The sequence below is a fragment of the Protopterus annectens genome, chromosome 12.part0, assembly GCF_019279795.1.
Source record: "Protopterus annectens isolate FY-2018-M chromosome 12.part0, PAN1.0, whole genome shotgun sequence".
Lineage (NCBI taxonomy): Eukaryota > Metazoa > Chordata > Ceratodontiformes > Protopteridae > Protopterus > Protopterus annectens.
The window spans coordinates 631,513,916-631,533,615 of record NC_056746.1 but is presented as its reverse complement, the minus strand read 5'-3'; the positions used below and the strand labels follow the sequence as shown (position 1 = coordinate 631,533,615).

At 41.2% G+C, this 19,700-nt stretch overlaps 1 protein-coding gene across 3 annotated transcripts in view; it reads right to left on the bottom strand.

Moving 5' to 3' along the window:
• INTS1 (integrator complex subunit 1) overlaps window positions 1-19,700 on the bottom strand; it is a 2,399,836-nt gene that overhangs the window by 573,978 nt on the left and 1,806,158 nt on the right. For all 3 annotated transcript variants that reach the window (XM_044089756.1, XM_044089757.1, XM_044089758.1), the window contains exon 36: window positions 18,542-18,672. In XM_044089756.1, the coding sequence (XP_043945691.1) occupies window positions 18,542-18,672 (131 nt within the window). The remainder of the gene's footprint in view (window positions 1-18,541; window positions 18,673-19,700) is intronic.

The following is a 19,700-nucleotide window of genomic DNA, read 5'->3' as shown; positions in this document are numbered from 1 at the left end:
TGCATGCTTTATACCCCTGACTACCTGACGTCATGGAAGATGCAACAGCTACCGACGCAGGACCCAAGGCTTTGATAATCAGGCCAACTGAGGGCTACTGCAAGCAGATAACTCAAATGTAATGACTGCAACAGTGAAACATGAAGAACATCTGTTAACTTCTAATGTCATACTACAGCATTAAAGTATTCATCAGCTACCACAGAACAACAGTGGGATGTACTAATAGCTTTAAACCATTAAACACTTCATTCAGCCTTTCTCCTTTTGACTGAACCCCCCCCCCCCCACTGTTCTCTGGTGACCACTTTTTGTGTAGCAGAGCCAAGTGCGTTACAGCTTTCAAACCTGTAAAATGCTTAGGTCTGCTGCACTTGTTTCTAAATTGTGCCTGCAGTACATGAAAGCTGGTTAAGCTCAAAGCAATATAAAGAATTATTACAGAGAGACCTCCAATTACATCACTTCTTTAACTTCATTCTCAAAAATAATTTATTTCTTGATATCCATGTCTTAAACACATATGATTGGAAACACAATCAAAATGTTCTATGAAGGCCTCCACAATAACATCAAACACTACAGGTAATGTTTCCTTACTTCTCTACCAAAAGGATGAGTAAGGGATGTAACTTCAATGCTCATATTCTGATGTAGTCAACATATTTCATCTTGGATCTAAATGGGACAGACATTGCATATATAAAAGTTTCAGTTGAAATACCTTTCAGTACAAAAAGGGATTTGGTATCACTAAGCCACCTGAATTTTTCAGCTTTACTCATGACATTCTGTGCCATACCTCTCAACTATACTGAATTTCTTGGTTGTTACCGATTTTGAGGTCCAAATAATGGGATGGCATGATTCCCCAGTGGCATCCCTTAATTTCCAATTTTCCTGCATATTTTTTTTTTAATTTTGCCTTTTGACCTGACATCATCACGTGCGCAATGACGTCAGCTCCAAGAACAACCTGCCAGCCTGTCGAGATTGAGTTTGGGGGTAACATGCGAGCATTTCAGGCTGCTTCAGGTAAGGATGTTTTCTTTCACAAGTTGCAAGGAAATGGAATGGTAAGGACGCTTTCTTTCACAAGCTGCAAGGAAACTGAATGGTTCTGCTGGAATGAGTCTCCAAGAACGCTGCTGCTTGGTTTCGTGAATCGTTATTGAGAGCTGAGGGAATTTATTTAGTCAGGGAACGGCTTGGTTTGTTTATTCAGAACGTTGCTTGGTTTTATATTGAACGTTGCTGCCTGGTATAGTGTTTTATGTGGGGAATGTGTTGCTGCCTGCTGAGACAATTTATTCAGTCCGAGAATGGCTTTTTATATTGAACGTTGCTGCCTGGCAGAGAGAGTATGTGTGTGTGTGTGTGTGTGTGTGTGGGGAATGCTGCAGCTGCCTGCTGCATTACTGAGAGCGGAGGGAATTTATTCAGAACGTTGCTGCCTGGTTCATTATTGAGAGCATTTATTCAGTCCAGGAACGGCTTGGTTTGTTAACTCAGAATGTTGCTGCCTGCTGAGGAATTTATTCAACTTAAGGACGTTTTCTTTCATGAGCTGCAAGGGAATGGTTCTGCTGCAGATGTTGCTACTTGGTTCATTAGTCAAGGGAATGGTTCTGCTAATCTGCTGCAATGGGTCTTCCAGGAACATTGGTGCTTGATTCGTTACTGAAAGAATTAACTTACTTTATATTCAACGTTGCTGCCTGGTTTTCAAGAGTGTGTGAGTGAGTGTGAGTGTGAGTGTGAGAGAGAGAGAGAGAGTGTGTGTGTGTGTGTGTGTGTGTGTGTGTGTGTGTGTGTGTGTGTGTGTGTGTGTGTGTGTGTGTAAAATTCCCCCAGTTAAATATACCTGGTGGCTAGAATGAGTTACTCAGGCTCAAACTCTGTACATTGGGTACAGGAAACAAGACCCTGAATATCCTACCCACCACCACTTGTGAAAGCTGTCCAGGTTTTTGTCTCGTATTTCTGTTCTGTTCTTCATAAATCTGTGGTTTTCCTGATTTTTGTGGAAAATAAGTGAAGGACTAAATCTAAAACTTAGGTAGTGCAGCGGGTAGCATTGTCGCCTCACAGCAAGAGGTTCTCCCATTCGATTCTCGTCTGGAGCACCTTCTGTGTGGAGTCTGCATGCCCTCCCCGTGGTCGAGTGGCGTTTGAAAGACATGCGTGAATGGGCGTGCCTTCAATGAAGGTTGGGTGTCGAGCTGGCACCTCAGCACAGTAAAAATCTACTGCCAATCATTAGCGGACTGGAGTTCTGCTGTGGTGACTCCTAACCGGGAAAAGCCAAAAGAATAAGAACAATGACAGGCATTTGAATTTCAGACTTTATTCTTCAGAAAATATATGGTATAAGCTGCGGTGGTGCAGCGGTAGCATTGTTGTCTCACAGCAAGAGGTTCTCCCATTCAATTCTCAGCTGGAGTGCCTTCTATGTGGAGACTGCATGTCTTCCCTGCAGTCGAATGGCATTCAAAAGACATGCGTGAATGGGCGTGCCTTCGTTGAAGGTTGGGCTGGCACCTCAGCACCATAAAAATCTACTGCCAATCATTAGCTGACTGGAGTTCCGCTGTGACGACCTCTAACCAGGAAAAGCTGCAAGAACAACAACATTCTTCAGAAAATACATGGTAACACAAAACCTTTTACTCTAGCAATTTTCTAAGTTTATAAGATCAATCTTTGAAATTTGTCCTATTTTTGGGGCTATATTCCCCCATTATTGGCTTTGTCCAGGTGTTTTGTGCTAAGAGGTTGAGAACTATGGTAAGAACTGAATTCACTGAATATGTCTTGGGGTTGTACTACCCAATTATTGGCTTTGTCCATGTGTTTTGTGCTAAGACGTTGAGAGCTATGGTGAGAACTGAATTCATTAAATGATAGCTATTTAAGTTTCAGTCTATCTTTCAGGAAACAGCTGATATGCCATGCTGGTATGTTGCTCTGACTGTAGTGCACAGGGTCCTGGGTTCAAGACTTGGCAGTGAAACGTATGGTGCTAACACATTTTATTCTAGCAACTTTCCAAGATTATACAAGCAATGTTTAAAATGTGTTCCTTATTTTGGGGTTTTTGTCCCCCCCCCCAAATAAATTTTGGCTTTTACCAGATTTCCTGTGCTGCAAAGTTGAGAGATACAGTTGAGTGTCGAGTGGATTTTACAAGGAGCCGAGAGCTTCAAAGAAAGAGATGTTTAGTGCTGCTTAGGCTGAGTCGGCTTCTACTGTTAATAGCATAACAGGTTGAATACTTGCTTTTGGTGCAGAAGGCTGTGGGTTCTACTCCCAAAGTATGTAGATGCATTGCTGATACTGTACTGTATTGTACTTTCTGCTTTTGGCTGCAATAACTAGTAACTCTGAACCTGTTATCAGTTTGCCATCCATTCCCTATTGCAATATTGCAAGCTTATCATTTTAAATGTAACATAGGCAATTTATTCCTCAAGGGCAACAGGTACTTTATTTGTAGATGAAACGAAATAATGAAATATAAAGTTGTTTGCTAGCAGCAACCTCTTTATTAGTTGCAGATCTCTTTAGTGTGAAATTATTTAGATGGCTTTTACTTATGCAGAGTTTGTGCATATTTACTGATACTGGTGGACTGTAGAAGTTTGAGTAGACTTTTAAGATGAAAATGTTCTGAAATGGGCAGTTTTGTCATTACTGGTGCATGCATTTTGTTTCATTGTTTACTGGAAAAATGTTCAAAACAATAAATTTAAAACACCCTCTAACAACTGTACTGTATTACACAAGGAATACAATTTAATACAATCAGGAAAGTGTATCAAACAACACATGTATGTTTCGTGTGCAAGGGGCCAATGATTTGAAAACAGCCCAAAGTTAATCTTCATTGGCCACTGGCCAAATGTATTTTCTTTGAATGTGGGTTTCAATGCTGTTTCAATGAATGTGAGTTTCAAGGGCAGAGAAGTTTTAATGCTAAGTCTGTTTTCATTGTGAGACTGCATTGCTTTGTTTAGCATATGTCTATTAGTGTTTGTGCTGCTGTAAAATGTAAAAGAAAACTTTTAAATGAAATCCAAATCATTGTATAAGTAAAGCAGTATGCACATTACAGTGTTTATGGTAAATGGGATGAAATAGCCAAGTAATGGGACATTGGAATGGCTGCAGGGAGGAGGGCTGCATATGGGAAGGCATCAATTCAACCATGATTTTGTGAGGGGGGAAGGGAGGCAAACTCAAAGACAGCCCCGGGCGGCACAAACTGTAGCTATACCACTGATCAGTAGGCCATGAAGAATGACTTTTGAGGTCCTAGCAAACTATTCTTTTGCTAAGATTAGAATATTGGCCATCATTAAATACCCTACTTTTACCATAAAACTCACATACTGCAAGTCACCGAAAACAAAATCCTAAGGCTCATCATCATCTCCCTTCCCAGTGAACATAACTGCTACACATTTAAAAGAAAATGGTTACCATTTACTACAGGGTCTGGGTCTCTGGGGCCATATTTTGGTTGTCTGTTCTTCAGTTTGAGCTTGAAAGTTGATATCCCATAATTCCATTGGAGTGGGCAGAGTTACGCAATTCTGTATGCAAATTTTATGTTAATCAGCATACAGATCTGTACCTATTTTTCATGGGCCTTTGTCCAAATTTTTGATGTTCCCAGGTTGAGAAGTATAACCTGTGCTTATTTTTTATCCACAAAGATCTGAGCCCCAGAAAGCAATGGAAAACCCTGAAACATATAAAGCATGACAGGCAAAAACATAAGTACTGCTGTAACTTCTGGTCTAGGTCCAAAAACAGGAGCTATCATTTCCCAACATTTGTTTCAGTTTTACAACAATTAGTTACATGAGACCTTGACCATGCTGCAATGCAGAAGACATAAAACAAACACTGAGATAATTAACTGGATTATGGCACACAGTTCATGGTACCCATTATAGACAGCAAGTGATGAAATAAAACAATGCTATCCCTCTGCATCTTGGGAACATTAACTTTACATATGGGCAAACTTCCAAACTGGCCTAAAAAGTAAAGTGGTTTAAAAGTTCCTTTATGGATTTGTTAGCCAGACCAAGAAGTAAATCTGTATATAATGAATGTTTTACCTCCTCATCTACCCAACAGTGCACTCTGTTCCATGGACTCTGGATTATCTCTGCTAGCATCTCTAAATAAAGGGGAAAATAATGCAGGATACTGAACAAACTTACATTGTTCCCCTAAACAAATGGAAAAAGGCAGACAAACATACATTTACCTTGGACCTATACAAAACCAGTGAAAGCAAATATTTGCTAGAAAAAAAAGACAAATATCTTTAATGGAAAGGTGATATACACCTATCAAAAGCCCTGTTAAGCATGATGACACACTACTATTGTGGGTGAATCAGTCACAATACATTCTTAATCAGAAATAAGGTCTTAATTTCAAATTCTTCTCTAATGATAAGTCTGTACTGAGTCAGGTGTATTAGGTCAGGGAGTAAAGTGGTCAGTCAAGATGCCAAAAGACAGGACAAAGAATTTATAGTCTTGATTCAACAAGTAAGTTGGTCTATACAAATCTGTAAGAAGGGTTCTTGCCTTTTTTACAGCTTACGGGATAACAGCTTTCTTCCAAATGGGAGGACCCTCTGGTGTCTGCAACACTTGAGTAACAACAACCAGCAAGTTTGACTATATGCACTTTTCTCCTAATAAGTAGAATTCTAAAAGGGAGCTCACGTGGACCTGCTGATTCTCTTTTGGTAGGCAGAAGATTAATGTTGACACTTCCTCTATGCCACTCAGACCCAAAAGACCTGATAGTTATTTGAGAGAATCTGCTGCATTCTCAAACCTAAATATTCAAGCATGGGGTTACCTTAAAATGCCCCAAAGGTATTTAAAATTTCAGATGGGTCATACACCTTCTGCTACTTACTCTGATTTCATATCTGCAGGACTACACAAATCACCTTCAGCAAACAAAGATGAGCCACCAATGTTCACTGAGCCTTAGGAACATGATCAAATTCTCTGCATTGCAGAATTCTTCGCTTATAATGGAATTGTGCAATTTAATGGCTTTCAACTTACCTTTTTTTAACTTTAAATAACATATCACATGCTGTCAAAATAGAAACACCCCTTCATTTAGCATCATCTAACAAGGAATAATATATCTCTTGGAACTCTAGCTTTAGTAACTTTTCACATTCCTAGTTAGAAATGTGTATTTTTGTAGGCACGATATCTGGTCTACTGTATAACTCTGAACAAGTCATTTAACCAGAAAGTAGTCATTGGTTGCCCCTGAAAAGGGACACCTCTGTCCACTGGGTTTTCCCTATTCTGTTGCTTGATGCATTTGAATCTGACACATCCAGCCCTGCCAACTGGTCAATGCCATCTCTGCCCAAAGCACTTAACAGAATGGGTATACAGCCTCAATCTCTCTCACAAGGAGCCCTTAAAATCCTCCAGCTGTATAACCCATTTCCTTATGTCCTTGGGGAAATTAATGGCTCTTTACTGCACTTGTAACTCAAACCATTCACTAAAAAGGAGTGAATTACAAAGACTAAAATGCCAATGTTTTACAAGAGGCTGAACCACGGTGTCAAGTACAAAGACCAAAGAGGCATGGTACAAGATCAGTAATGACAGTCCATCAAAGAGTATACTACATGATTACACTGGACTGATATCATTCTGTTTACCATTGAATGCCTACACTAAACTGAAGAACACTAAGTGTACAAGCACCCTACTAGACCCGTTAACTTATGGATTTTGACAGACATGGCTCCTCCAAAGCCATCTAAATGATGTCTAATTAAATTCCAGTTTCTGACAAAAAAGCATAATCCTCTGATGCAAATTTATTAGTTGCAACAACATCTCCATTAACTCTGCAAAATTTGTGTCAGGTGGGTGACAAATACTGGTTATTGTGGTTCTCAATCCTGTTAGAATCACCTTAATTACTACAAACCTACTATGCTGATCTGACTTTGGTCACATTTGTCTGGCTGTGCAGAGGATTAAGGGTATTGATTCCCTTAGTCAACAAGTGAAAAAAAAAGTATATTCAGGTATCAACGCTCAGCATTCTCTACTGAATTACTACGCCACTATTTAGGTTCTCCATACTTTTGGAGAACCTGTGCCACTGCATAAGTTCTCCAAAGGTATGGAGTGGACCTGCTTGACTATTAAAGTGTCTAGCTGTCTTAAGTACCTGTTTTAAAGTGTTCTACACAAATGTATGACAGGCAACAAACAACCTCTCTTCCTGTGAGTTTCAGCACTATAGCCTTGTTTTGCAAACAGTTGGACATCACAACACATGACAGTTGCCAAGATTTCAAAGCAGAGAGAGAACATTTTCTTTTAATGTGCAAAATAACCTGGCTGTCATAAATTTAGGTTTCTGTGCATTTCGCATAAAAATCTTAACTGCTAGTTCAATAGCTATTTCCATCTCTGGGTGGTCATACCACTGAGTGAAAAGTGATCAAATGTATGCTACAGGAGATTATGCTTCCATTTTCTCACAGACACCTAATAACTGCAAGTTTTGCCATCACTCTGTCCTCTAAACCAACGGGACAGGCTTCTAGCTGGAAAATACAAACCAGATTATGAGCAACATACGCTTGCCATTCCTCTGCAGATCATGCAAGGTGTCAGAAAGAGCAGTTAGTGTTTGTTCAGTATCCTAAACTGGCTCCTCTGTCCTTAACACAGATAATTATTCTTCAGCACTTGGATTTTATCTAACTTGTCCACTAACTAAGCAAAGGCTGGCTGTAGAAATTATTCCCAACAGAAGTTAAGTCCCTTAGCTTACCTATTCTCCTGTGCCAAGAGGTTGCTTCACTAGGAATTACTCTAGATCCACTTGGGTGGTTATACTGATATATCTTTTTCCGGGTTATCTCATTTTTCATAGGTTTTTCATTGACAGATGCATCCAAAAACTGTAAATGTCAGCCTGAACAATTACCACACTAACAAGTATCAAGCCAATGCTTTTATCAATTTATTTTACTACATTTTTAAAATTCCTGGAAACAGCTTGAAATCAGACCATCAGCTACTCAACATAAGTGGAGGTTCCAAGTCTGTAATTTTTTTTTAATACTGGCACTCTATTTCTTTCAAGTGCTAAAACTAAAATCATATGGATCAGTGTTTCAGCTACTTTAAACTCATTTGTTCTTATTCTAACTGTGGACTTAATTTCTACCATAATTCTATAGCTGGATTTCTACCTTAATTCTATAGCTGGCTAGAACAAACACCAAGAAAACTCAACAACTGCAGAAATCGCACAGCCCATTCATGATATTTTTTTAAAAATAAATTTAACAAATACCTACTGATCATGCAAGTACCTGTACAAACCAAGTTACACTCACTTGAAGCCATGGATTAAAATTTCTGTCCCATACTGACTTGAGCTTTATCTCTAGCTGCCTAAAGTGATATCAAAATATTACCTTGACTACTATGTGATCATTTGCCCATTCTCTTTTCTCTAAACCTCTCTCCAGCCCCTATACATCCATGTAGTAGGATCAGAATCAACTCTGAAAATTGCAACCAAAAATAATAAATTATTGAGTCCAGTCAAACAAAGTTTAAACATCCAACATTTTTTCAGTCAAGCAAACTTTCTTCTCTTATATTCCTTCTCTATCCAGGAATTAATCCTAGATAAAATGAAAATTAAATAACTTTATGATTAACTGATTCTAGATAACCTACTGGAAAAGTCAGCTAAAACAAATTTGTAGCAATGTAATCAAATAAAGAGCATAAAAAGTCAGCTATTTCCCTCTGCAGGTACAAATATTTTAGTGCTGAATATACGGTTAATTAACTTTTCTGGTTCTACACAAATGTATGACAGGCAAGAAACAACCTCTCTTTCTGTGAGTTTCAGCACTATTCAATTAAACATATATCAAAAGCCTTTGACATGGTCAACCATGAACTTCTCATTCTTTCACTAAAATCTATTTCCCTCAACAAGCCTGCTATCCAGTGGTTCCAGTCCTACCTGACTGGTAGAACAGCAGGTGTTACTATGGCAGGGCAAACTCTCCAGCCTGTTACCTCTCACACTTGGTGTCCCTCAAGGGTCTATACTAGGTCCACTACTCTTCTCTATTTTTTATCAACAACCTCCACACTGCTATCCCTAAAGCCACCTGCATCCAATACGCAGATGATTCCACTCTCATCTGCTCAGCCACCTCCCCATCTGACTTGCAAATCTTAATCCAAAATACATTTTACACTATCGAGAACTGGCTCACCAATCAACGCCTACTTCTGAACCCCAATAAAACTAAACTTCTACTCTTCTCTCCCACTAGTAGATCCACCACACTTTCATTCTCCGTCACATCTAACAATAGTACCACTATTTCCCCAGATAATCACACCAAACTGCTAGGGGTTATCATACACAATAATCTCAAATTTGACCTACAGGTCAACAAAACCATATAGACCATCAATAAGAAGCTTGGATCACTGAATAGAAACAAGACATTTTTAACCCCACTGGCTAGGACTGCAATCACCTGATCACACCTACTCTCTTATATGCCTCGCCTGTACTCTCAAACCTCAACAAATCCGAACTAGGTAAGCTGTCCCATAGCTACAATCATATTGCCAGATTCACCACTGGCTCCACCTACAGAACCCACCACTGCCAGAACCTTAAACAACTAGAGTGGTTAGAACTGCCCAGCTTAATTCAATTCAATCAACTCTTAATAGCGCACAAAATTTTTTATCACCCTGAGGATGCCCCCTCACTTAAAAATATTATTAAGCCATATAGCAATCTAAGGTCCCTACGGTCAGCCAATAAACTACTGGTCCAAACCACAAAGCTAATAACTCTGCTGGTGAATCCCTGTTTGCCAACTTCATTGGCAAAACCTGGAATTTGCTGCCAAATGATATAACCCTACAATCCTCCAAAAGTCTCTTAAAAAAAACCTCAAACAGTATCTCAAAGTGAATTGGCTATGCCCATGTACCAACCCTGATTAAGTTATAAACTAAAAGCATATTCTGCAATTATCATAACTTGTAACTACATCACCAAGCTGTGCTTCCAATCTGATGTCTCTTACTTTTAATTCTCTGTCCGTGACAATTGTGAGTCCCTACTAGGGAATTACTACTAACCCATTGTATATAATCACTTTGTTTTTATAATTGTTTGCTAACTTCTGTGTGATCTATGTAAGTTTGTCTTTGTGGAGCTTTTCTCCCCGGGCCTCCGTTGAAAATGGACATGTATCCAGTCAGATTATCCCGGTAAACAAATGTAAAATAAATAAATAAAACTGTCAATACTGTATTTTAACTAAACATTCACAGCCAGCTCTCTTCTGACTACAAATTAACAACACAACATGCAGCGACTGTATCCAAAATCTTTACAAATTTAAAGATAATTCAACAGATGATGACATGTCTTATACATTGCAATATCACTCCCTTACAGGAAACATAATTTAATTCTTGTCTTCTAGCAATTAGGAAAGCAATCTCTCTTCCCAGGCCCAGATCTGTAGTTTTTGCCTAATGAATTTAATATTCAATTTAAAAAAGATATCACATTCTTTTTTATAATATGCATAGCTTTACCTTGCAGATAACTACAAAACAGAAACATATGCTAAGAAACATCAGGCGACACAACCAAAAAAAGTTTAGCACTTTAATCTTTAATTTTATACAGACTTCTTCAGAACTGTTTTTGACACATGCATGGCTCGTTCTTCCCAGTAGTAGAATGTTGATAATGACAAACTAGAAAGACTCTAACTTAGCCAAAATCATCCTCATAAATAAAACAGACATGGGCCTCCAATTACCAAAAAATACAAAAAAAGAAGTTATGTACCTACCATAACATTCCATGTTAGTTGTCGTCATCTCGCCTTCTTTCTTGCTGGTTGGGATCGGAGCCGATCCTCGGCTCCGACTCGACCATCTTCTATAGCTTGAGAGCTTTTTACTGGTTCGAGGCTACTCCTTATCCCATGATGCCTAGCGATAGCTACCCAGATCTTGTTTGAAATAGCTAACCCCAGACATAGCCAGAGAATAAACCTGTCCAAACAAATAGGTTGAGAATACCTGTCATACTCTCTAAGTCAGTAGAGGAAACAAACCAGAGAACACTCAGCCAGGGAAACCAGAACTCCTCTTGGTCCAACAGGGCAGGGGGACGGAGGGTGGGACGCAAGAAAGAAGGTGAGATGAAGACAACTAACATGGAACTTTATGGTAGGTTCATAACTTCTTTATGTTAAGCTGTCTATTTCGCCTTCGTTCTTGCTGGTTGGGACAGCGTCCCTAGCACCTACAATCCTGGGTGAATCATTGGAACAGACTCTTCAGAACAGTGGAACCAAAGTCAGCTCTGCTCCTGGAGACCATATCTAGCTTGTAATGAGAAATAAAGGTATGAGGATTTGCCCACATAGCAGCTGCACAGATAGAATCCATGGGCAACCTAGATTGGAAGGCTACAGAGGTGGCCAAGGCCCTAGTAGAATGACCTTTCGGTTTAATAGGTAACTCTTTGTTCCTTAATTGACAGATGAAGGTAATAGTTTGACACAACCACCTGGATAAGGTCACCTTGGAAACTGGGAGACCTTGCTTGTGTAGAGCATAGGAAAGGAATAGTTGGTCAGACTTCCTTGTTTCCTTAGTCCTGTGCAGATAAAAATGCAATGGTCTATGAACGTCCAATTGATGTAATTTGTACTCTGCCTTGTTGGTGTGGTTAGGGAAAAAACACACGAAGGTCTATAGATTGATTTAAATTATTTTCTGAGCAGACTTTCGGAAGAAATGAAGGATTAGTCCTCAGAGCAACCCTGACCTTATGAAAAACCGAGTATGGAGGACGAACACATAGTGGCTAAAGCTCAGAGACGCATCTGGCTGAAGTAATAGCTACCAGAGAGTGTCTTCCAAGATAGAAACTTAATGGAGTAGGACGCTGCTGGTTCAAAGGGGGGCAGTGTTAAGGAAGTTAGTACCAAATTAAGGTCCCAAGGAGGAGTGGGATCTCTCACTGGAGGCCTAAGAAGAGTAGTTCCTCTCAAAAAAGCTTTACAGAGCTTATGAGACATAATGTTTGAATTTGACAAACCAACATGAAAGTTAGAAATGGCCGCTAATTGAACCCGGATTGTAGCAGAAGCGGACCCGGAATTAAAAAGTTGTGCTAGGAACTCCATAATTTCGTGGACTGGGGCTGAAAAGGGATCTAGGTTCCTAGCCTCTGCCCAACAAGGAAAAACGTTTCCATTTACTAGCATAAGTTTTTCTGGTTGTGGACTTGTGAGAGGAGACAATAATCTCACGTACAGCCGGGGAAATGCTGGGAAGCCTGGCTAAGGTTGGAAGTGGAGCAAACAAGCTGTGAGCTGGAGTATTTGGAGGGATTGATGCAACCCGCCTGATTGATGAATTAGTAGGTCTGGAATTGGATCCAGAGTCCAGGGCTCATCGAGAAGGTAATGGTACAGGAACTGGAACCATATCAGTCGAGGCCAGTAGGGGGCAATGAGGATCATTTTGCAACCCGACGATATTGCTTTCTCTATGAGTTTTGGAATCAGGGGAAACGGAGGAAAGGCATAAAGAAGTACCTGAGGCCAATTGTGGACTAGAGCGTCTCTGGGTGAGTGACCTGGAAGGGGAAGAAGGGAGAAGTAGTTGCTGTATTTGCTGTTGAAGGGGATGGCAAAAAGATCGCAGCAAGGCTGTCCTTGCAGATAGTACTCGTGAGGCTGCCAAGTGCCTTGGACTGTCCTGCCCTAATAATGCCCCCCCACCCTATCAGGGAGGCATCTGTGGTCACTGTGGCTACCGAAGGGGGCTGAATAAAGGGTCTGCCCTGAGTCACTAGTGGGGAGACCATCCACCAGGAAAGGTGCCTTTTCCATGCATCCGTAATCATAATAATGTGAGACATGGGCAGCTGTTGGAAAGACCACTGTGTGAACAGAATCCACTGAAGGATCCTCATGTGAAAGCGGGCCAGTGGGATTAAAAGAATGGCTGCTGCCATGGAACCCAGAGTTTGAAGGATGGACTTGACTTGGATTCTTTTGCTCTGTATAAGTATTTGTACTTGCTGACGAACTGTGGACACCCTGTCTAGCGGTAGTCTTGCGAACATGTTCCTTGTGTTTAAAGTCTGCTCCTATGTAGGTGATAGATTGACAGGGCAACAAGGCAGATTTTTCGAAATTTATTGTAATGCCTAGCTGGGAGCAGATTGTGATTGTGTAGTCCCTGGCCTGTAAAAGTTAATGCCTGGTAGTAGCAGTGAGGAGCCAGTCGTCTAGGTATGGAAACACCTGGAATCCTTGACGTCTCACATGAGCCGTGACCACTGCCATATATTTGGTGAACACCCTGGGGGCTGTGGTGAGACCAAAGGGCAAAGCTCTGAACTGGTAATGACTGGCTCCCAGCCAGAAGCGAAGAAATCTCCTGGAGCGCCTGTCCATCTTGATATGGTAGCACGCGTCCTGAAGATCTATCGAGCACATCCAATTGTCCTGACCCAAAAAGGGTAAAATGGACTGTAGCGTGACCATCCGAAACTTTGTTCTTTGTACAGACCTGTTTAGCCTGCTGAGATCCAGAATTGGTCTCCAGTCCCCTGTCTTTTTTGGTACCAAAAAGAATCTTGAGTAAGTTCCGGATCCATGCTGGTCTGCCGGGACTTCCTGGATGAATCTTTTTTCTAGCAGTTTTGAAACTTCTATGACTGCTTGGTCCTTCAGATTGGGTGGAACATCTGGAAGGGATTTCCTTGACTGCAAGGGGGGGTTGACAGAAGGGAATTTTGTAACCTCCGGATATAATGGATCGTACCCATTTGTCTTGCGTTAAATTTTGCCAGGCTTCTGGGTACAGTGAAAGTCTTCCCCCGACTGCCTCCAGAGGTTAGCAGCCGGGCACCCCTTCAGGGATGCTGAAAAGGCTTATCAGAGAAGGATTCTCTGTTGCCCTGGTTCTGCGGACCCCCTCTGCCATGACGGCGGCATCTGTTGTTATTGTTTCCCCCTCTGCCCCTGGAGGAAGAATCGCTACGTGTGTCAGGCAAGGCTCCTTGGGATTTTCAGAACCACATTTTTCCACTTTTCTGACCTTTGGGATATGGTCTAGAAGGAGTGGAAAACTGGACTCTAACGGCAGAGAGAGTCTTGCCTTCCTGATCACACCTAGTCAAAGTGCCTTTCACCTGTGGTCCAAAAAGGAAGAAACCATCAAAGGGGGTGTTGGTGAACAATGCTCAAAAGGGTTCCGCAAAATTGCACAGCGGCATCCATGCATGCCTCCTAAGGGCTACACCTGTACCTGCGGCTCTACTCGCACCATCGGCTGCATAAGAAATGAGCTGACTATAGAATTAAAGAGTCGCCAGCTGGGAAGCTACTTTAGCTTGAGCCCCCTCAGCTGATGGATCTTGAAGGGCATCTCCTAGCTCTTTTAGGAGATCCCTCTGAAGCCGGGTAAAATGGCATAAGTAGTTCAGTGACCTCACAGAGAAGGTTGCTGAAGCAAACATTCGCTTCCCGTATCTGTCCATAGTCCTAGACTCCTTGTTAGGAGGATGGAAAGATGAAGAGGTCTCCGCTAACTCTTTTTTGGTGGCTGCTGCTACCACCATGGCATCAACAGGGACACCTTTGGTAAGGAACTGCTTATCATGGGGTGCTGAGATGAACTTGCCAGGTCTCCTCGGAGTTGGTTCCACTGTATCTGGAGCTGACCAAGCCTTTCGAGCCACCACTGCCATAAGTGGATCGAAAGTCGGAGAAACCCAGGAGGTGGAAGGTCGGGAACCAAATGCATCCAGAAATACAGACTCATTCTCAGTAGGGGCTAGGGGATTCCAGCTCCCCCTCTGCTTAAGCATTTCTAGGATGCCAGAGAAGGAAATATCTTCAGAGGGGGATCTCGGGGACCCTTCCGAATGATCTAAGTCTGTATCAGAAGTGACAGACTCAGGGGACTCAATGTGCTTCCTCTTGCACTTCTTCTTACAAGGGGGCTCCTCTGAATGATCAGAGGAGGCCTCAGAAGAGGAGGAAACACCCAATGGGGTGCCCTGAAGTGCCGGTTCCCTACGCTTGGGGTCTGTAGGAGGAGAGGAGGTTGGCACAGGCACTACAGGGAATGGAGCCGGTGGGGCCGATAGTGGAGCTGACTCAGTGGCCAGCACACTCCTCATGACATCAAAGGCATCCCCCTGCCATGATGCAGAGAAAGCTCCGGTTCTGAAGAAATCTTTCTCTGCACCAAGGGAGACTGCTCCGAGGCCTATGTAGGAGCCGAGCTTACCTGAGCCGAAGCTCCCAGAGGGAGAACAAGGTCGGACAAGGGTCCGATGCCACTTGCCCCCTAGGAGCCAACGAGGGAGCCCCGGCGCCCAGATCCCTTGACTGATGGCACCATAGAGGGGATCGGAGCTGACGACGGAACCAAAGGAGATAGCGTTATCGGAGGAGACGGTTCCACTACTTGAACCCCAACAAACTCCGGCTCTGAACTCAATGGAGTCAGAGGAGGAAGATCGATAGAAGTGGACGTAGCAGACACCTGTTGAGGAGGGCTGGACAATATCTTGGCAAGTGCCCGCGATTTCAGCAACCTACTGACCACTCACTCCACATCGTGATCTGACAGCCTAGAGGACTGAGAGGAGTGAGAAGATCTGTGACTGTGCTTGCTCTGAAGCAGGGGGGAGACCGAGGAGCTGAATGAATTGATTCCAAGGAAGGGGAACTTTGCCTCTTGTGGCTCCGCGACAGCTCCGAAGATCTTGATGGAGCCGACGGGGAGATAGCCTTATCGGTACCAGCCGGAACCGAAGTGGAAGTTGGAATCTGAACCAAGGACAGCTCCAAACTTGGAGCCGACAGCTTGGAAGATTTAGGGGATTTCACAGGCTGAGTCTTGGCCGGTGAATCCTGGGGCTTTAAAAGACCCCTTAGAATAAGCTTATTTTTATGCTCCTGCAGAACTCTTGGGCTAAATGCATGGCAGATAGAACAAGAGTCCAGCAGGTGCACGGCGCCCAAACAATAGACGCAAGAAGTGTGCCCATCTGTCAGAGATATTTTCTGACAGCATGAGTCACACTTCTTGAATCCAGAAACTTTGGATTCTTTTGACATCCTGACAAAAAGAACACTAGAAATACAACAACAAAAACTATCTAGCAAATACAGTCTACACAAAAACACACTATAATAGCAGACTAACACTAAGGGTTTTTTTTTTTTTTATATTAGGAAAGCCTCTAACTTAAACGGCAAGCCTAAGAAAGAAAGGCAGAAGGAAAGCCTCTAACCTAAATGGCTAACCTGACAAGAAGAGGATAAGGGGGGAGGGGGAGAACTCTCTAAGTTAAATGAGTTCTACAAAGAAGGGAAGGAAAGCTACAATAAAACACTAGCTAACAGAGAAAAACAAGACTAAAAATTAACAATAAACCAGAAAAAGGACTTTGAAACAAGGGAATGAATAGGAATGGGTGCAAGCAGTGAAGCCATCTGTGAAGGTCCCTCAGGGGCAGGGAGGTTGTTGCTGTGTCTTTCGGCTTTTCCCTATTAGGGGTCACCACAGCGGAACTCCGGTCCGCTAATGACTGGCAGTAGATTTTTATGTGCCGAGTTGCCGGCCCTGACGCACAAAATATATATTCTCTTTACGGTATCATACCTCTAGTCTATTATATGGACCAACTACTGGAGTTAGTTTTTCTTCAAGCTACAATGACAATTACTAAAGAACATCTGAAAAAAATAATCACTACCAGCTATTTATTAATCCAAATCACTTCTATAAATGGCAGACTCTGAGCCCTGAAGTACACCTTTAACAAGAAAATTACATTTTCAGCATCCAAATTTAAAAACAAAGAGTTTCCTAGCTGGGGGTCATTAATCCTAATAGGTGTAACATGGCTGCAAAACTGGATTAACCTCAGCTTAAATGGTCACAAAACCTAGTACTAGTTTACAAAACAAGTAAAGACTTTTCAACTCAATTACTAGAAGTTTGCTGCTTCCATACAGAAGGTGTCTAATTTCCCCAGAATCAAGCCATCCAAAAACTATTTTACAATGTACTCTTCGTTTTTCTACAACAGCCTGGGTTTCAGTTTCTTCAAAGAACTATTCAGAAGCATAGCTGGTTAAATCAGCACTTTATGCTAATAACGTGAATGAGCACCCTACCCCTCAGCAAAAAAAGGCACTTCACTATGATAAAAACACTTTATTGTAACACCGAAAAATAGTAAAAGCAGTTTACTGTAATAAGCTGGCTTACTGCAGTTATAGTCACAACTTCTGCCCCAACTCTTCCACTGAAAAAAAAGAAAAGAAAAAGCCCTTTGTTGTAGGGATCTGCTAATTACAGACAGATCGATGCCCTCCCTTCTGCTCCACCCATTCTGGTCCCGTTTCTATCCCCTGACCCTCCCTCCATACATTTTATTAAAAAAATAATTTCTTCTTTTAAACTGTAGTAAACTACTTGCTACAATAAGGTACAGTCTAGGCAACATATAGACAGCTACAGTAAACAAGTTTGACCACAAATGTAATATTGACTTTTAAAAGCCAGTACTGCATTAAAGAGTAAGATCTGGATCGACTGATTGTGCCTCCCCAACACTTTGTACGCAAGTCAGTTTGCCCCTCTCACCCCAGCCTAGATATGTTATGGAACTGCTAGCATAGCAGTAGTCAAGATGTAATCCAGCAGCATGTGTTGTAGGATTGTCCAGTTATTTACCCACAGTGTCAGGTATCTCAAGAACTTGCGTCAGCAATTGTGGGAAGTCACATTACCTTGAACTGCCTTAATAGGATACTATCTTTGGATTCTGACCTAATTAAACATCTGCAAAAGTTTTTTCTTTAGGTTCAACTGCAAATAAGAGTGATACTGCCACATATATTTTGACACTTGCCTACCTTACAATGGTAGTAGTGCTAATGTATGTATGCCATACAATTTAAGCACACCTCCACAGCAGAAATACCATGCACCGTATGCACATGAGAGAGAGAGAGGTAGGGGGTGGCATTATACTTTCTTCACTATTTCTTATTTTTCAGGACATTTTTTCATTACTGTTTCTAACTTTAATATTATTTATGTTCCTTATTTCTTTCATGTAGGACAGACTTCATTATTAACAATGAAGATAAAAAAATCTATCCAGCAAATGGCAGGAAAGTATGGATGAAAGATGAAGGGACTGCTTGCGAAGCAAAATACTTGTGCAAGGTGGTCCCAGCTAGACAACTACTGGAAGAAAAGTGGCTGAGAGAATGCTTATGCCAGTCTGTCTTTCGTTTATAATACACTACTTCTCTGAAGTATTCAAAAAATGACAGAAATGGTTAAGAGTGTGGCCTTGAAAAAGTTGCATTTGTTTTGCTTACCTGAGTTCCCGATGTTTGCTCAGTAACAGATCAATGCAGTGATGTAGTGTATTCCAATTGGACTGGTGTGTCAAGACTGTCAGAAGGTATGGACGAAAAGATGGTACTTGGGATCCAGAAGTACCTTTGCCCTGCAGACAAGCAGAAAGCGATAGACAGAAAGAGAGACAAATTAAGGTCGTAACCAAGAATAACAAAAAGTTATAGACAGCATTCACCCAATAACTTTTCTTAAAAAATGTTACTATGTATATGACAAACATAGACTGATCATCGTTTTCCTTTTTGAAAGGTGTACTTGAAGCCTTGATAGTAACATACGTATCCTTAACACCAGTTCTCATTCAAGTTCTCTGTTAACAGGCTTAAACTTTAATCTTCTTCTATGTTAGTTTAGGTCTTGTATATCAAATTTCCAAGCTAGCCAGTCCTAAGCACCCAAAGAAGCGTTCCTTCCAGTTATGTCCTGCCACAGGTTACTTGATTCTTTAAATTTTAAGCAGAGGGGAAAAAAACGTTCCAAACAGAATCAAGCAAAGCAATTCTAAAAACAAAAATGTGTCCAACTGGGACAAAATAGTTTAATGATTTTGTTTTGTAAGTTAGAGAACTTAATCAGAGCTTGCAGCAAATCATATAATCTACTTAAATAGTCTCAAAATGTCACATGAAAAAATCAGTTGAGTATAAGATCACAGGAAAACTCACAAACATTGTAAACAATGAAAATCTTAAAAAAAAAATATTTAATGTTAATCAAGTCATTCAGTCCATGCTTTTGTTTGCTACTAAAAGAATCTTGCCACCGTAATTCCTTAACTTCTAATAAACTATCCAAACCCTCCTCTCCATCTGTCTTTGGTTCAACTTTATCCACAAGAAAAAAACTTTATTAAAATTTGTACACAGCATACTACATCTATGCATGACACGGAGTTTCTTTGATCTTCATGGAACAAAAATATTCATAAACTCTCTGATAGCTTCCACTTTTTTTTTTATCCATGCAGAAGCACTCTTAGATGGTGCAGTGGGCTACAGATGCTATGAAAACAATGTTACAAGTGTAGTTTACCTGTACAAAATGACTCATAAAAATTTGCCAACTTTAACAATGGCCCACTGGCAAAAAATCTGCAATATTTGCATATATCACAGG